Source organism: Diadema antillarum, unplaced genomic scaffold (genome assembly GCF_040938485.1).
Source record: "Diadema antillarum isolate AM-2024a unplaced genomic scaffold, OU_Dant_1.0 seq00001956_RagTag, whole genome shotgun sequence".
Taxonomy (NCBI): domain Eukaryota; kingdom Metazoa; phylum Echinodermata; class Echinoidea; order Diadematoida; family Diadematidae; genus Diadema; species Diadema antillarum.
This window is the reverse complement of record NW_027272616.1, coordinates 4434-21433: the sequence shown is the minus strand read 5'-3', so window position 1 is coordinate 21433 and position 17000 is coordinate 4434. Positions and strand designations below refer to the sequence as shown.

Here is a 17000-nt window from a genome sequence, read left to right as displayed (position 1 = left end):
CACAAGCTGTAGTAGTCTCTTCATCCAGCGGTTCCAACACAAAAATTTTAAAAATTCATAACTTTTGCATCGATTGTCCAATTTTCCTCAAACTTTCACTGATGTGTTCTACTAATATTGTTGCATTCTCTCAATCCTTATGTTTATGAAGGTGAACTTGTCCTTTAATATGTGTAGTCTCCTTTCAAGAAAACCCTTCGTCTGAGTAAGAACTCACTAATAACAGTCATTACACTGATATGGCTTTTCTACATCTCTCTGTAAGATTCAAATCTCTTGACTCTTCTAAAAATGCATGAATAGTTTCTGAATCTAGGTCCAATACAGATTTTCAGTATTTTCTCAAAGATAAAAGTGAACTACATACACAATACCACTTGGCTTTCCACAGGGATCCCAATTAGCCCATACAATGGAATGTGGTACACAGTCAACAGAGACAAGGAATAACTTCAAATACATGTTACTCTCACAGATAATTTTGTTTGAATCATTAAACTGAGCTCCAATTTCAGTATATGTCTATGGATATTGACCCTGTTCACATAAGCTTCCGTTCTCTATATACAGTATTGAAAGATGTAAATTTGAATCAAAGTCTATTCATGAAATTCCACTTAATGTTGACTTTCACTTCCATCTACAATCACTTAAGTGCATCCCCTCTCAAATTTCTTAACTTTCTATGGTAGAACCAATAGTACCATGTTTCTAGAATTGCATTTTCTGTTTTGACTGGTCCAGATTTACAAGCAATGAACACAATCAGACAAACCTGAGGGAAAAAACTCGATTGGTATCATTTCTGTAAATGCAGGTTTTAAAGGGACTGTACAGTACTGGTTGAGGTGGGGATTCAGGTTTATAACATTCCTAAGTGAGATAATGAGAAACCTCTTATGAAATATGAAAGAGCATGTAATTCTAAGAAGGATTCAACATTTATTTGATGAAAATTGGTTTTCAAATGGCCAAGATATCCCAAAAAGTGATAATAATAAAAGGTGACAGGCCACGCCTTTTCTTAGGATCTCTTTGTTTCACCTTATTTTTGGATATACATATCTAAGCCATTTCAAAACCGATTTTCATCAAATAAACTTTTGATACCCCTTAGAATTGCATGCTATTTGACATCTCATAGAGTGGTTTCTGAATATCTCGCAAAATGTTAAAAGCTAAATCCTCACCTCAACCGGAACTGTACAGTCCCTTTAATTGCAGTACAGACCCAAGAACGTTTTATTAGTGCGAGAGATAAAAGAGAGGAAAGAAACCACAAGTCCTCCTGGTCAAGTGATGTTAATACTAAATAGAGTGATAGGTGTTTACCCCTTTCAAGCGAGCAATAAGCATGGAACAAGCATTTTCATTGTCACGGTGACCACTAACTGAGTATCACACATGTTTGCTCAGACCTTACAGTTGAAGGCAGTTGAATCAGACTGCAGAACAATAAGTAGTTAGGTTCACCTGACATTCCTAATCTTAGAAATTAGCTTGAAGTTTAAACTTTGATGCTAAGCTTGCAGTTTAGCACCATGTGGATGCACCTGAAGGTTAGCAATTTTTAAATATTAGTTGATGACTAGAACCACAAGAAATCTTAGGGTGTATGCTCTATCAATGAGTAAGGGGGAGGGGGCGGGGGGATCCCATTCGTGTGGACACAATAATTGAGAAGCTCAAAAGTTAGTGTGACCTCTCTCTAAACTCATTCACCCTTAGCTTCCGGGTCAACCTCCAGTGCATGTTGTGGACTGTCTTGTCACATACATAGGGTCTATTGCTAGTTCTGTGTGTAATGTATTTATTCTGGTTCTGTAGTCTAATCATCACATGGGATCCTCATTCAAAAATGTTAAGCTTTGAGTTAAAATCTTAAAGATAAGAAATGTTACTTGTGTGAATCCAACTATAGACAAGCACTGCATGAACATTCTTTTCTCATTTAAAGATGTGGGACAACATTTGACAACAGATACACGCTACTTGGTAAACTATGTCTACACCCTACCGAATATTTTGCGAGGTTTTTATTTTCGCGAATTTTGCAAGTCAGCTACTATTCGCGAAATTAAAGACCTATATAAAAAATAAAATATTGACTCTGATCCTGATATGAATGTGACGTACACGTGTACATTTCTCTGTTCAGTACAGGACTCCCCGATCACAAATCTAACCACTCGCGAAATCATCGGGAAGTCTCGATTCGCAAATCTTTAGACTCGCTAAATACAATGTATATGGCGTATACAGTATACCATGCAGGTTTTCCACAGTATTGGTACTAAATACACTTGACCTCACTCCATTAGCTATGTTTGAATATATCTAGAAGGACAAAAGCTTACTTTTGGTGTACTGAAACTTTTAACAACAATCAGACCAAATGTTGTGCTGGAAATAAAAAAAAAAAAAAAAAATTCTCATCACATTGTAGAGTGGATTGAAGATGCTACATGTATCTTTGCATAGAACATGCCAGCAATTTTGCACATGTAAACCTAGACCTGAAGTAGCACATGTTCTTTTTTCTTTTGCTCAGAGGCTAACAGTGTACAGTATGTCCAACTGGTTTATCATAAACACTGCTCCTACAACCTGCTCAAAGTTGCATAATTCTTGCATTGGATACACTACACAGTATGTCCATTTTTCTAGCCATTTCTGTATAACTGCAACACATACTTGTATCAATGAAAGACATCCTTTAGAAATTTTTCCCTTATGAAAAAAAAAATCCTGAGCTACAGTGTGCTACATTAATTTTGTACATGCTACCAAAAGGTTATGATACAGTGTACTCCCATAATAATGAATTCAGTTAGGAGTTATTGTTGCAACAAACTAAAAATTCAGATCCCCAAATTATCTGTCTTTGTATCTTTTTATACTTTGCTGTTAAACTGTAATGAAATTTTGATATAATGAAAGAAAACTGTCAGACCCAAGGAGTTCATTTTAAACAGGAGTCCCCTGTATCATTTAAATATTAGGTTACAACGAAGAATTAGAGTTAAAGATACATGTAATATGCTACTAAAGGGAAATGAAACCCATGCATATTGGGTGACTGCAGCAATATTAGAACATATGAGACATGAAGTTATGAATTTTCAGTTTTTGATGAAGCCGTCAATGGATGAGAAGACTTCAACAGTTTGTGACATCACATATGGAATGTGATAAAAAGAAAATTTGAGAATTCCCCCAAAATTCACTTTCAGTGAAGAGAACACACATTCCCTCAACTTGTTCCTGACATGTTAAAGGTAACATTATTTCACCTACTTTCTGAAAGAGGTAAATCATATGTTCTTTTATTATGCTAGAAAAGTGAGAAAAAAATTGTATTTTCTTCATAATTTCTTTATATTGATTTCCATACATGGCATCATGAAGCATCATAGTCTTCTCATCCAGCAATCAGTGGCAGCAGCAAAACTTTACTTTTGAATGGACTGTCCAATTTTTGTCAAACTTTCACTGATGTGTTCGACTATCTAATAATCATATGGCCGCATTCCCTTAAAGTGTATCTGTACACAGAAATTTAGTTTTCTGACATTGTAGGTTATTGTACTGGTAATATCCCTATGAAATATAAGAGTGCAACGTTACTCACATACAGAGATATAGCAATATATAAAGAGACATAGAGCAATCTCTAAAATGCCAAAAATTACATGCGCCTTGATCTAAGAGTAGTCTTCTGGCCTTATCGACTGCATTCGACTGCGTAATTCGATAATTTTCTGTACGATCAGTGTACTACGATACTCTCAAAACATGCAAACACACGCAAATGTCCACGTACGCAGCTAGGTTGGTGCTACCGCGCCGCACCGGGCCACTGACCAGGCAGCCGCGGCAGCCTCTACTCATGCGGATGCATATGGCTCGATGAGGTGATACCGATAGACAGTATTCGATATAGCTGTGTGCAGACGGAGGCGAACGAAGGAAACGTGCACACACCGATGGTCTAGGCGAGGCTACTTTTTTCAGATCTGGTTACTATTGCAGCGCGCACTAGTGCGTGCTGATTTATTGAAATTAATATTTCACAGTTTGGGACATTTTTTGTGATGGGATAGACTTTTCTCTAGAGTTCTTACAAGGACATGTTCTCACACCTTTCAAATTTAAATTTATGGGGAGATATTCCCTTTAATTCACACATATTTGGATTGTGCTCTCCTTCGCTTCACGAAGATAAAATTCTGTGAGTGACCAGATTTTAAAGGGGCATTCCAGACGATTTTCATAATTTCACATCATGGAGTACATACGATGTATCAGTGTACAGCTCCATGTATACATTTGTGGAATTTATTGTGGTCCTTGAGCAGAGAAATCAATACTTTGAAAAACCCAAAACAAATTACACTGAACGATAATGATGACATAGGAGCCTCACATACTTCAGAAATGTAGCAATGTAATTCAATTACAATACCACATGATTTACAAGTTGGTCTGTGTAGAATGTATGCAGGCTTTCTTCTTTTGTTCTGCTTCCTTGAGCCCCTATTTATGCATTCTTATAGTGAGGCTGCCATGTCATCATCCTTGTTCATTGTGATTTGTTATAGATTTTGAAAACATTCCTATTCCTCATCCCAATCACTATAAATTCTGAAACTCTGTACCCAGTATAACCAATTTATAGTTATTCACATGTAAAGGCCGTGTCCCTTTCTGGGCAAGCCTTGCATGCCACTTGCGAAGAGCAATTTTTACTACCCGGAGGTCCTCGCAGATGACCTGCACATGACAGTACCCAGCACGTATCTCACCCATAGTCGCCCGGAGGTGCGCACGCAAATCTTTTTACCCACAACCATGTTTAGGCCCTGTCACACCTTTCCCAGCAAGCTACGCGGGCTTGTTGCGTGTAGGGATTTTCCAGTATACCGGACAATTTCTGAGGGCGGACAAGGATTTGGGCGAGTCAGTGTATGTGTCTTACTTGCTGGACACGTTCTACTTAAATTCTACTTGCGGTTATACTGTGTGACCTGTGTGCCAGGCGCATGAGGGCTGACAACTCAGTGAAGGAATTCCTCTGAAGGAATGGCAGAAGTCCCACAGAATGTCATTATCTTGGCTGCATACGGGGACTGCGAAGTACCAGCGTGGGAGTTGCCTGCGAGGTGCTGCTGCTAAAGGCCTCCTACTGGCGTTCTGCGTGGACCTCTCCGAGCAAGTTTTGGTCATGCTCAAAACTTGGCTGCGATTAAATCAGACTTGCGTGCGCACCTCGGAGCAACTACAGGCGAGATACGCGCTAGGTACTGTCAGGTGCGGACCAAATGCGGAGAGCTCCGGGTAGCAAAGTTGTTTCCTGCAAGTCAAGCCGCAAAACTTGACTTGCGGCTTGACTTGCGGCATTGAGCATGACAAGGCCTTGAGCATGCTCAAAACTTGTTCCGAGTGAGTCGTGGGGGTTCGCTCGCAGAGGTACATGCAGAACACCAGTAGGAGACCCTTACCGGCAGCACCTCGCAGGCAACTCCAACGCAGGTACTTCTCAGTACCCGTAAGTTACTTGTAACACAAAACAGATCGGTTTCAAAGCTCTCACGCAGGTCACACGGAATACACGCAAGTAGAAGGTAAGTAGCATGCGTCTAGAAGGTAAGAAACAAGTGCGAAACTCACAAACATTCTTGTCCGCCTGCGGAAAATTCTCCTGCGTGCTGGAAAATCCCTCCTCGCAACAAGCCCGCGTAGCTTGCCCGGAAAGGTGTGACACGGCCTTAAAAGTCTAAAAATCATGCGGAGGTCACCACTTTCATCAATATATCCCACAGACAAAGACCCATCCCATTCAGTTTAACATTTTATGCGGGAATAGCATGGTTAGATTTGTTCATAGATCACCTGAAGTAATGACATAATTCTCAACACCTTTGTGTGCTGGAGTACTTTTTTGTCTTCATGCACTGAACTTAATTACACAGTACAGACAGCAAAGTTTTACAATTTCTGAATTGAGGCAATGCAATATTAGCCAGTGTCTTTATTATCAAGCACTTGCTGAAAAAAAAAATCCAAAACAAACTAAAAGGTCCTGAAACAAAGCACACAACAACAGGTCTGCCAACATTCCCACATCCAAATCAGGGAGATTCCACACAGCAATCAGGGAGATACGTGTATCTGTGTGCTACATGCATTTCAATGGGCAAAAATTATTCCCAAATCAGGGAGATTTTAATATTCTCTTATTTAGACATGAACAGATTTTGACATTTTCAGGGATACTCCTGCAGAATCAGGGAGAATTGGCAGCTCTGCAATAAATTTAAAATATTCTTTTTCTTCACAGCATTTACAAATTTCCAATACCCTTTGGAAAATACAATGACTACACTGTACATGTCATTTTCACCCTCAGTGTTTGTAATACAATACCAGTGACTGGTAATCCTGAAAGTTGTTTGAGACTCTCCCCACTCACACCCTTTTGCAATGGAAAGAACATCTAAGTATGAAAAAACACATGGATGCCTATAATCACAATGTGGGAATCAAGCTACCAAGACTGGTATCTACTGTTAATTGCATCCCAGAAATTTTACAAGTTGTTTTTTTTCCTTCTTCTTGTTCCTTTGCAAATGCAGGTTACTATCAGGGAGACAGGGGAGAGAGAAAAAAAAAAGAGTAAAATAGGAGATAGCTACGTATAGGTATGAGCTTTGGAAGACTGTTCCATTTTAAGCATTTATGAGCTATAAAACTCTTTCTTAGAAAGATCAGTCATGAAAGTGGAGAAGAGGAAACTTGAGGAAAAGACACAAGGTACTGTAAAAGTGGTTTCTTTTGCGTTGGTTTTATTTTCGCGCTTTTCGCGCTTTGAAGTTGAACCGCGAATTTAACATCATGCGAAAATGTTTTGAACTCGCCGCTTGTTACAACGCCATTGCGCACATGCACACACGATTCCGTGCATTGAGTGTATTGATGGTCAACACACACACAGTGATACTGCGCAATGTAGGTATAGACAGGAGTTCAGGTAATCCTGCATTTAATTTTAATTTCTATTTGATAAGTAAAATAATAATTGGATTATAGTTTGGGTTTTCATGTGCAAAATAAAACAGTTTTTGCCGACTGTGAATTCACAGATTTTGCTGACCGCGAATTTAAACACACGCGAAAAAGTCAGCACCGATGGAAACCGCATAAGTATCTGTACGCGAAAGAAACCACTTTTACAGTACAAGTATAAATGAGAAATGAGACAGACAGTGTGAAGAAGCAGGCAACATGAAAAAAGAGAGAAAAAAAAAGGAATGACAGTTCCAGTTGGTGTAGAGCACAACACTGCTGCAGCACCTTTTATTGCACATGAGGAAACATGGAAAGACTACATGTATAACAGGTGGAGGCTACATCCAAGATAGTTATTGTGAATTGAATTGGTTCTCAAAAGGGAAAGTTTATCCTGATGAGTAAAACTATACATGTAGAGTAAGTATAGAAAGGTATAAATGATGTACAAAAATTTGTGAAAGGAATAATAGAGACTAGAAAAGGGTTTAGAAGTGTAAAATTACCAGAAAGTGAGGTAGATTATAACATTGTACATGTGTAACCAGTCACTGTCCAAGAATATTTCACCCATTTCAATAGATTCTTGTTTTCACTTTATATGTGGTCTTGCTCAGTCCTCTCTGTTATCTCCTTGTAATCTCCTTTTATCTTCCCTTAGATAACATGAATCAGTACAATCCTGTAAGTTTAGTTTTGCTGAGTCTGTTTATAATGAGAACTACATTGCACCTTTGTGCTGCCATTTATTGCAACATCTGTGCCTTCCCATTCAAACTTGATACTCCCTTGAATTACACTAATCTTTTTTCTTTTTTTTTTTAATTCACGTTCCACATTCCACATTTCGTACAAGTTTTATATTCCATTTGATTTGAAGCAGAAATGTTTTTCACACAATGGTCAGTTTGAACCAATAATGCACAAATGCACTGATTTCTCCACAGAAATATTACACCACCTATTTTCAGTTGAATTAGCTTGCATTTAAAAGAGAATGAAGCCTAAATATATGTGTGGACTGAGTGGATGCAGCAATATTAGTAGAGCACATTACTTTTAGTAAAACTTTCCGGACAATCGGACAATAATTTCAAAAGTTATGAATTAAAAATGTTGATGATGCACTGCCATTGCTCTACGAGTAGACTACAACATTTTTTGGTGTCATGTACGGACAAATGATAGAATTTAGAGAGAAAAGGTACAGAAAACTCATTATTTTTGCAAAGAGCACTTGACTTTGTACCTCTTTCAGAAAGCAGTGGGATTAACTTCCTTATCTAAATTCAGGTCCTGTTTATCTTTGGGAGCAGTGATTTAAAAAAATTTTAAGATATCACATTTGATGCATATGTGTAGGTCTGTTGTATCACAAAACATCCTACCAAATAACATTTTTGCAATAAAGTCTAAAATATAAGGAAATATCAGTATTTTTCTCATTAAACCATAACTGTAGACGGTTTAGTCTGGAAACATTTTTATTATAACTATTGTTCACATTTTGTGTATTCAACAATAGTTAACATCGACTGTACTGATTCCAATTTTTAGAGAGGTTGTTTCTTTCCATAATTCACATTTTAGAACTATTTTAAAGCACCAATGCTGGGTTTTTGTTTTATCTGCAAATGGTAAATTATGCCTTTAACATAAATACCAAAAACAAGTCAAAGAAATGTGTACTTTTCATGAAAATTAAATTTTGTGGAATCCTCTTTATATCATCTTCCATGCATGATGTCACAAACTTTAGTTATAGTGTTCTCATCCAGCAATGGATAACTTTAAAAATGGATAACTTTTGAATGGATTGTCTGGTTTTTGTCAGACTGTCACGGATACATTCTTCTACATGTATGATACTGCTGCATTCATTCAATGTACGTGTTTATTTTTTTTTCTTCCCCCGGGGGGGGGGGGGGGGGGGGTTCACTCCCCTTTAATGCTTGTTTAAGAATATTTTTGTGTCAACATTTCAACTGTCTATACAAATCATCTGTGCATAATTTCTAGGGACGGGGAAGTAACATGTTTTTGAGGAGTCATTGCCTATAGGCTCTTGCATGAGTGGTGATAATCAAGAAAATTACACACCCCACATCCTGTTCTGATGATAAAGCTATTACAAGCTCATAAACTTCTGCGAGATAGGCGTGTGGACTGAGATAGATTCTACGCAGCTATTAAGGCATTATATGTCATAGTCTGCAAATTTAATACTGTGATGCATTAATTTTTCCCTCTCTCTTCCCCTCTCTCTTCTCTTCTAACTCTTGTCTTCTAAGAAGCCATACAGCTTGGGCACTTAGTTCATGTTTTAAAAATATATCAGTAATGACTGCATGTTGCACAGCCTTTTAAAAGTTGAAATAGTAGGTAAGGTCAGCCCAGTTTTCCAACTAATAATGTTCATCCAAAAAGGAAATTAACTCATTTTACATGTATCAATATAACTGAAAGCAGGTGTGAAGCATCAGGGTTTAAACAAGATTCAACAGTGCATCTTTTTTCTTTCCGTTTTTTTCTCAGTGAAAAGCATTCTCATCAAGTGAGATTTAGAAGAAAGAAGAAAAACAGGTTTATACTAGAATGCTTGCCCACAATTTGAAACTCATTTTGTTTATACAAATCTGCAAATGATGATAAATTCAGTTATCATGAATAATGACAAAAGGTTCATCTTCATAATTTCTCTGTACCAGTCCATATAGTGAGAGTCAGAATACACTGTATAAAATATTATTACTGGCTGAATTAGGAGAAATCGTGGCCCAGCTGTAAGCTGGATTTCAGTAGCAGGGTTACTGTGAGGGAGCTACACTGTACACTACAGGTTCCTTAGGGCTGCCAAGGAAGGTTTCCTTATGGTCAACTAGGGTGATACTTGTGTGTTACATGTTACATGTATACAAGCTTGTAGGGCTTTTATTCCCTAATATTACAAGAGATTTAAGTTCTCAGTAAGCTTACTGCAGAATCAGGGGACTTGACAGCTCTGCTAGCATGGTTCTGATTTGCCAAAGAGACCATAGCAGTTAGATAAGATTGGTAACAAACAAACAATCAACTGGTAAAACTGGGCGATGATGAAGCAGCACTTAGAATGAATGTAGCTGCTCCTTGAACCAGGGAATGCACCTAAAAGCAAAATGCAGTAGAGTCTTTTACATGGGGAATCCAACAACACTGTACGTAGGTGAAGAATTTTCCAATCACCCTCTCAACACTGACTCTGCAATTTTTGGTGTCCTCTTCTATTGTTTCTTCAAATTTCGCATTGATAAGAGAATTCGTTTTTACTGTGGCTGCTGGTGCAGTTGCTGCCCGAGTCCTGTTCATGTTACTCAGAGAAGAGATTTGCTGATCAACATTCAAAGGCAGGAAATGACTATTTTTACATTATGCAGGCTTAGCTAAAAAGCATGAATTTATGGTGCACTCACATCACCATGTACCATGATGCATTGCAAAATTATGTAAAATGAGATATCAAGTAATAATCTTGCTAAATTTCTTCAGTCTTTGATGTAGGGAAAATTTTATCACACAAATGCAATGTCCAAGAGAAACCAGAACAAACATGCTCCACATCTATCTTTCCCCTTATTATTTTGTGTCCAAGTTCTCTTGATTGTAGACATCAACATTAATTTGCAAATTTTGCAAATGGATGTGATAAGTGACAATAAACACACTCATTGTACTAATACAGTACCCCATAAAATATGCAACTGCTTATTAAAGGAAACCAAAACCCAAAGAGAAGTATGGATTGAGTGAAAGCAGCAATATTAGTAGAACACATCATTAAAAGTTTGAGGAATATCGTACAATCAATGCAAAGTAATGGATTTTTACAGTTTCAGTGTTGGAACCGCTGGATGAGAAGACTACTAGAGGTTTAATATGACGTTGTGTGTGGATAACGATATAAAGATATAAAGGGAATTCCACAAAAATTCATTTTTCATGAAAATTACACATGTATTCCATCAACTTGATACTGACATACATTGTATGTTAAGGGTAGTAATTATTCCCCCTGCTTTCTGAAAGCTGTCGTAATAGTCAAGTGCTCTTTCATTATGCTAGAAAAGTGAAAGCATGTTGAATTTTCTCTCTATTTTCTTTATATTGTTGTCCACACATGACGTCATAACCTCTAGTAGTCTCCTCATTCAGCAGTTCCAACACCAAAACTTTAAAGGTATTGTTTACCATTGGGAGCAGTGATTTAAGAATTGTTTGAGTTATCACATTGGATGCATGTGTAGGTCAGGTATATCACAAAACATCCTACCAATACAAATTTTGCAATAAAGCCTAAAATCTAAAGAGATATCACTATTTTTCTTAATTAACCATAACTGTAGATGACTTATCTAGAAACAAATTTCTTATAACTATTATTCACATTTTTGAATACCTAACAGTACTTAACATTGATTATACTGATTAACATTTTTAAATTGGTTGTTTCTATGGATACTAAACTCACATTCTAGAACTATTCTGAAGCACTAAAGCTGGGTTTGTTTGTTTGTTTTTTGTTTCAACTGCAAATGATAAATAATTTATTTAAAAATGCATAACTTTTACATCGATTGTCCAATTTTCCTCAAACTTTCACTGATGTGTTCTACTAATGTCGCTGCTTTCACTCAATCCACATTTTTCATTGGGTTTTGGTTTCCTCTAAGCACAAATTGGCTTTTGAAACATGTGCCCCACCATAATATGTATACTTTTTTCTTTTGCTTTTCCACATTCAGCAATACCTAACATGTAACATCCTACATGGAAGGAGCTGTTAATGCTAAGAAGTTTGGGGAGGGGGAGAGGGGGAGGGGGAAATCTATGCTTCTCATCTTCCCATTCATTAATGCAGGACCAGTATTTCAGCTGCTGTGAGTGTCAGCAAGAAGGTGCCTTGGTTATAGTATTGGTGGGCCTATTCATGAACAGAGCCCACTGATCAGAAATACATTGTAAGCTCCCTTTAACTGTAGGCTAGAGAACAGCAAACTGAATGCCAAACACCCAAACTGCAGGAAATAGGCAGTACATGCAGTGGGAGAATGTTGTAAACAAGATGCATGTATATTTTCAGTACCAATGGTATATAAAGAAACATATCATGTGTCCACTTTGCTCTTGGGATTTCACATTTTGTTTATGTGTTGCTGTTCTCTTTGTTCATCCTATTTCTGTGGATAACTTACTTGTATAGCTACTCATGTGATCAGGAAAATATCTGATTTATCAGCTCTGACTGTTTATGTGCTAAACTTACCAGAGCAGCAGAGGGAAAATGAAATCTGTCAGTCAGAGAGCTAAAAAATTTTTATGGGGCTAAAAATGCTTTCTGACAATCAGTGACATCATTTTGGGCCACTACTTGTAACTCTACTTGCCCTTGGTTGTGGTCAGAGCCAACTGTGGGCAGATGAATTTCTCTATCCACCTACTCAGTGAAAGCCAACCATGATCGCTAATAGATCTGATTACCTTTGGGGATTTTGTCACACCAGTATTCACAAATTAGTCAGATGCCAAAGTACAATGAAATGAGAAATCATATTGATGGCAATCCCAAAGCTACGGTCAATGTTGAGGAGACTTCACAAAAAAAGATAACACACATGGTCAAAAACTACCCATTAAATAACAACAACAATACTAACCAATACCTGCTGAAGTACCAAATCCCTGCATTTTGAAACAGACAACAAAAGGAATGTCCCAAGAGTCAAGAGATAAATCACTTTCTTGTCATGTATTAATCAGGCCCTGATTTTTGTTTCTCTCTCCATCACCTGTAGGTTCTCGCTCTGATTTTATGCTCTGATGAACAACACAAATCATACATTAAATGTTCTTGCCAACATGGGCAAAGGATTTACACTTTCCTGACAAAACAAAAAAAAAAATGTTGTGGCAAATAGAACAAAAAAGACATACATAGAAAGAAGCAATTTATCAATTTGGGAGCTTTCACTACTAAAGTGAAATACTCAATCAAGATAGTAAATATGGGGAAATATCATGTCATATTTTTCATATACCAAGTGCTACAAACCAACAGGCAAGAAAAATCAAAAGTTCTTTGAATGCTGCCTAGAGGTAATGGCTTTAATACTCCCCTCCCCATCTCCTCTTTACTAGCTAAAGAAAAATTATATGAATACAGACAAATAGATAAATAAGTCTCTTAACTTATTCTCAAACCAATACCTAGAAATGATTTTAAGCAATTTTGTCAATAAAAAACTTGCCTCAAACAGCATTTGTTTCAAATCATGACCAGAATAATATCCATCAAGAAAATTATCACATTTGAATTACCTTTGTCAAGGAGGTTATGGTTTTGCCAATGGTTGTTTGTTCATCTGTTTGTCCATTTACAAGGGAACTCAAAAAGTTATGAATAGACATTTGATTTAATTTTCAGGAAAAGGTGATAATGACACAATGAACAAATTATTACATTTGGGTAGGGATCCAGACCACGCTCTGTTACTGTTACACAAATGTCAGATCATGTTTTGTTTTGTTGTTTGTTTGGTGTTTTTTTTTTTTGGGGGGGGGGTGCAAATCACAATATGGGTAGAAATGATCTGCTTGGTGGAGGTCTTTGCTCTCCAAGTGCTTTCCTAGTTTCAAAATATTTTATTCCCCATAATACTTAATCCATGAATTTAGATGAATTTAGATATTTTTAGTTTGAAAGCACTGAACACATTACCTGAAATTACCATGAATCCTGGCTATGTTTTATTCTTTGTCTGGCACCATTACAGGACTTATATAAGTCATCATACTACTTTACTTAGGAATAGCTAGTCATGGGCAAATGCACCATGGTCACACTCCAAACTAAGGGGATGTTTTCAGCTATAGACAATTTTGACAGTTTTTATGTAACTCTCATAATGTGTATACCATGTACATGTACAATGGTAGTGTAGTTTGGGCATAACACTCTGACACACTATTGTTGGCATATTACAGGCTAATTCTATTACTGTTTTGAATCTCTTCTCTAAAATACTCTTCTACATTCTGCCTACATTATCCACAGCCAATATGCTTGTTGATAAATCAGGCTGGTCTAGTACTATGTACCATGTAAACTCTATACTGAAGAATTATCATGTCACAGAGTCAATTCTCAAATCTCCAAGATCACACTTAATGTTCACAGTGAACTATAACTCCACATTAATGATTGTACATGAGTTAAACAAAGCAAAAATCACTCTGTAAATGAGAATTTCTGTAAGTGCGACTTGAATACAGTTTGAAGACTTACTTAAATAGTGACTCCCAACTTTACATTAAATAATTGCTGCTTATCATACAAACATTACTCTATAGATACATTTGTACCTCATACATCTACCACAAATTAACACAGTAAACCACATCCACCTTTTCTATCTTGCCATTCAGGAGATCCTTCAGTTCAAACATCAACCCTTCCTGCTCCTACATGAATAAATATGCTATTAAACTGTGCAGGAGTTACCACCTGGTTTGTACCTTGCTCAGAAACTGTGACTAAGCATATTTGGTCTAGTTTGATAGCAAATCATTTGGAAAAAGTCTTCACAGACATGGGATGTATCCAAGCAAAAAATCATGGGTTACTTTGATTTCATCATTTTATCATTAGTCGTTCATCTGAATTCACGATTAATACTTCTTATTACCTTGAGAGGAAAGGCTGTATTTATCCCTCTGACTCTAAAATATCACAATTTTCCCTCGGAAAAGCATTAGTACATGGGGTATGGTTCCTGTAAGCAATGGGGTAAACTTGGTAAATCTTACAATTTTGTAAATTGTATCATACATGAAAACCATCACATTAAATGATGTCCCGTATATCACAGAAGATTCGCCATTCCAATAATCAATGATTGAGACACATGCACTTTACTCAACGTGGCATCTATCACATCTACTCTGAAATTATTAAAAATTACAGATTACTCGATGGCAAACACATTGTAGAATTCATGGTGGTTTCTGACAAAGGGTCTGCAATATGCTCTCTTTCATTTGATGTGAACCTAAATATATCTTTCATTATATTTTTTAGCATAGTTCTTAATAGAAAGTCTACAAACACATACACACACACACACACACACACATTTCTGTGCAAAAACAATCTTTTGTCAGACTTCGATTGCAAAAGTTGATTGATGTTATGTTGTGAATATTTGTCATGATCTTTAGAATACAATGGAATCATCTGAATACTCTTGTTAAGACTGGAAAAAGGAGAAAATCCAGTATATTCTTCCCATACCAAAGTTCTGTCAGTTAGATATCAAGGTACAGTACATAAAAACTGTTACTCCACACAAATTGGAATAAAAACAATGATGAACTCAAATCTGGGTTAACCATACTTTGATTTGAATTGTAAAGCATTTTCACAAGGTACCATTTTAACTTAGTTATTAAACTCTTAACCAGATCTTATTAAATGAAAAACATTGCACAAATTTGAAGATATCATTTTTCTAAAACCATTTCATCTGAATCATATAATAAGAATGTTTAAGACAAATTGTGTCTTGGGTGAATGAGTTATTAAAAAGATTAATACAATTTAGGAACCGATATTAAACATACTGCTAGAACTGCATTTTCAACAACACACATGCACAAATAATTCAAGGTTACAGTAATACTGCAGTAAATCTAATACAAGAATATCAGGATTATGAAAAAAAAAAATTCAAAATCGAATGTAGGTGTTCACATAAATCAACATCAACAGATTCTAAATAGAATCACAAACACAAACACATTGACTCTTTATTATTGATTCATGTTAAATCTGCACTGCGACAGGAAACAATCAGCATAATACAGTAATTTAATATTTTGTACTATGTAAGGGATGGGCTGAGATTCAAATGGTTAGATTCTATGTGGGAGAAACACAACATCTTGGGGGAGAAACATGAATCATGATTGAAATACATGAGTCAGACTCCTCGTTCGAGTTTGCCGATGCGAACTTGCTAACTTCTACCGCCGAAACTCAAGCATGACTCACAAACGCTCTTTGCTTGGTGATTCATTCTGGGTTCTTCACAAGATCACCAACAATTTCGCAGCGTAGGAACAAACTAAGCTAATTATAGGAACATTCAACTTTCAAATCTGAACCCTTATTTTCCATATAAATACACAGAACATAATTTTCTTGAACCAACATAATATCATTGACACGAAAATGCATTTGCTACCACACATCAATGCCGTGCGGTCACAGCTGCAGTTGGCTTCTCTTTGAACTCCCTAGTCCTACACGCACGAATACAAGTCATGATGAGCCCATAGACGCTTCAATAACAAAGCCGGTACCGCTCGGTCCATTCACTGCACACTTTACCACATGCACACAACGCGATCAGCCAATTCTCGGCACACAAGGTCGATAGAAATTTCGAAAATAAAAATGAATATGAACTTACTCTCAAATGCTAGCAAAAAAAGTTCATGATCCGCTTTAAGCTGTTCCAATTTCGGTCTCCTTGGACTAGCCCTCGAGTGCTTATGGGGAGCCATTATCGCAAATTTAGCCCCGTCTTGCGTGCTCTCAGGGCAGTAGACTAGCAGCCAGCAATCACACTTTGCCGCGGGTTCGTACGCATTGCATGGTGGGACGTACGTTTGATTTTGCGTCATTCATGACTTTTTGAAACATGACTTTTGTTCTTTTTTTATGTCATCTACAACTTCAAGTTAGCAATAAGTAATTTATACTGGTAGTCTATGTTATACAACTCATTGCACGTCATTCATATTCATATTTTGCAGTTCAACCATATTACGTCTGCAGAGTCATGATGTCGACAATGACTTCGTAAAAAAGAAAAAAAAAGTGGGGATTCCTCCGCGCA

General features: G+C 36.9%; 1 protein-coding gene across 1 annotated transcript in view; it reads right to left on the bottom strand.

The window, feature by feature from the left end:
- Window positions 1-16700, bottom strand: part of LOC139713393 (polycomb protein suz12-A-like) — a 43219-nt gene extending 26519 nt beyond the window's left edge. The window contains exon 1 of the mRNA XM_071625128.1: window positions 16572-16700. Coding sequence (XP_071481229.1) covers window positions 16572-16665 — 94 coding nt within the window. The 5' untranslated portion in view covers window positions 16666-16700. The remainder of the gene's footprint in view (window positions 1-16571) is intronic.
- Window positions 16701-17000: the final 300 nt, after the last annotated feature.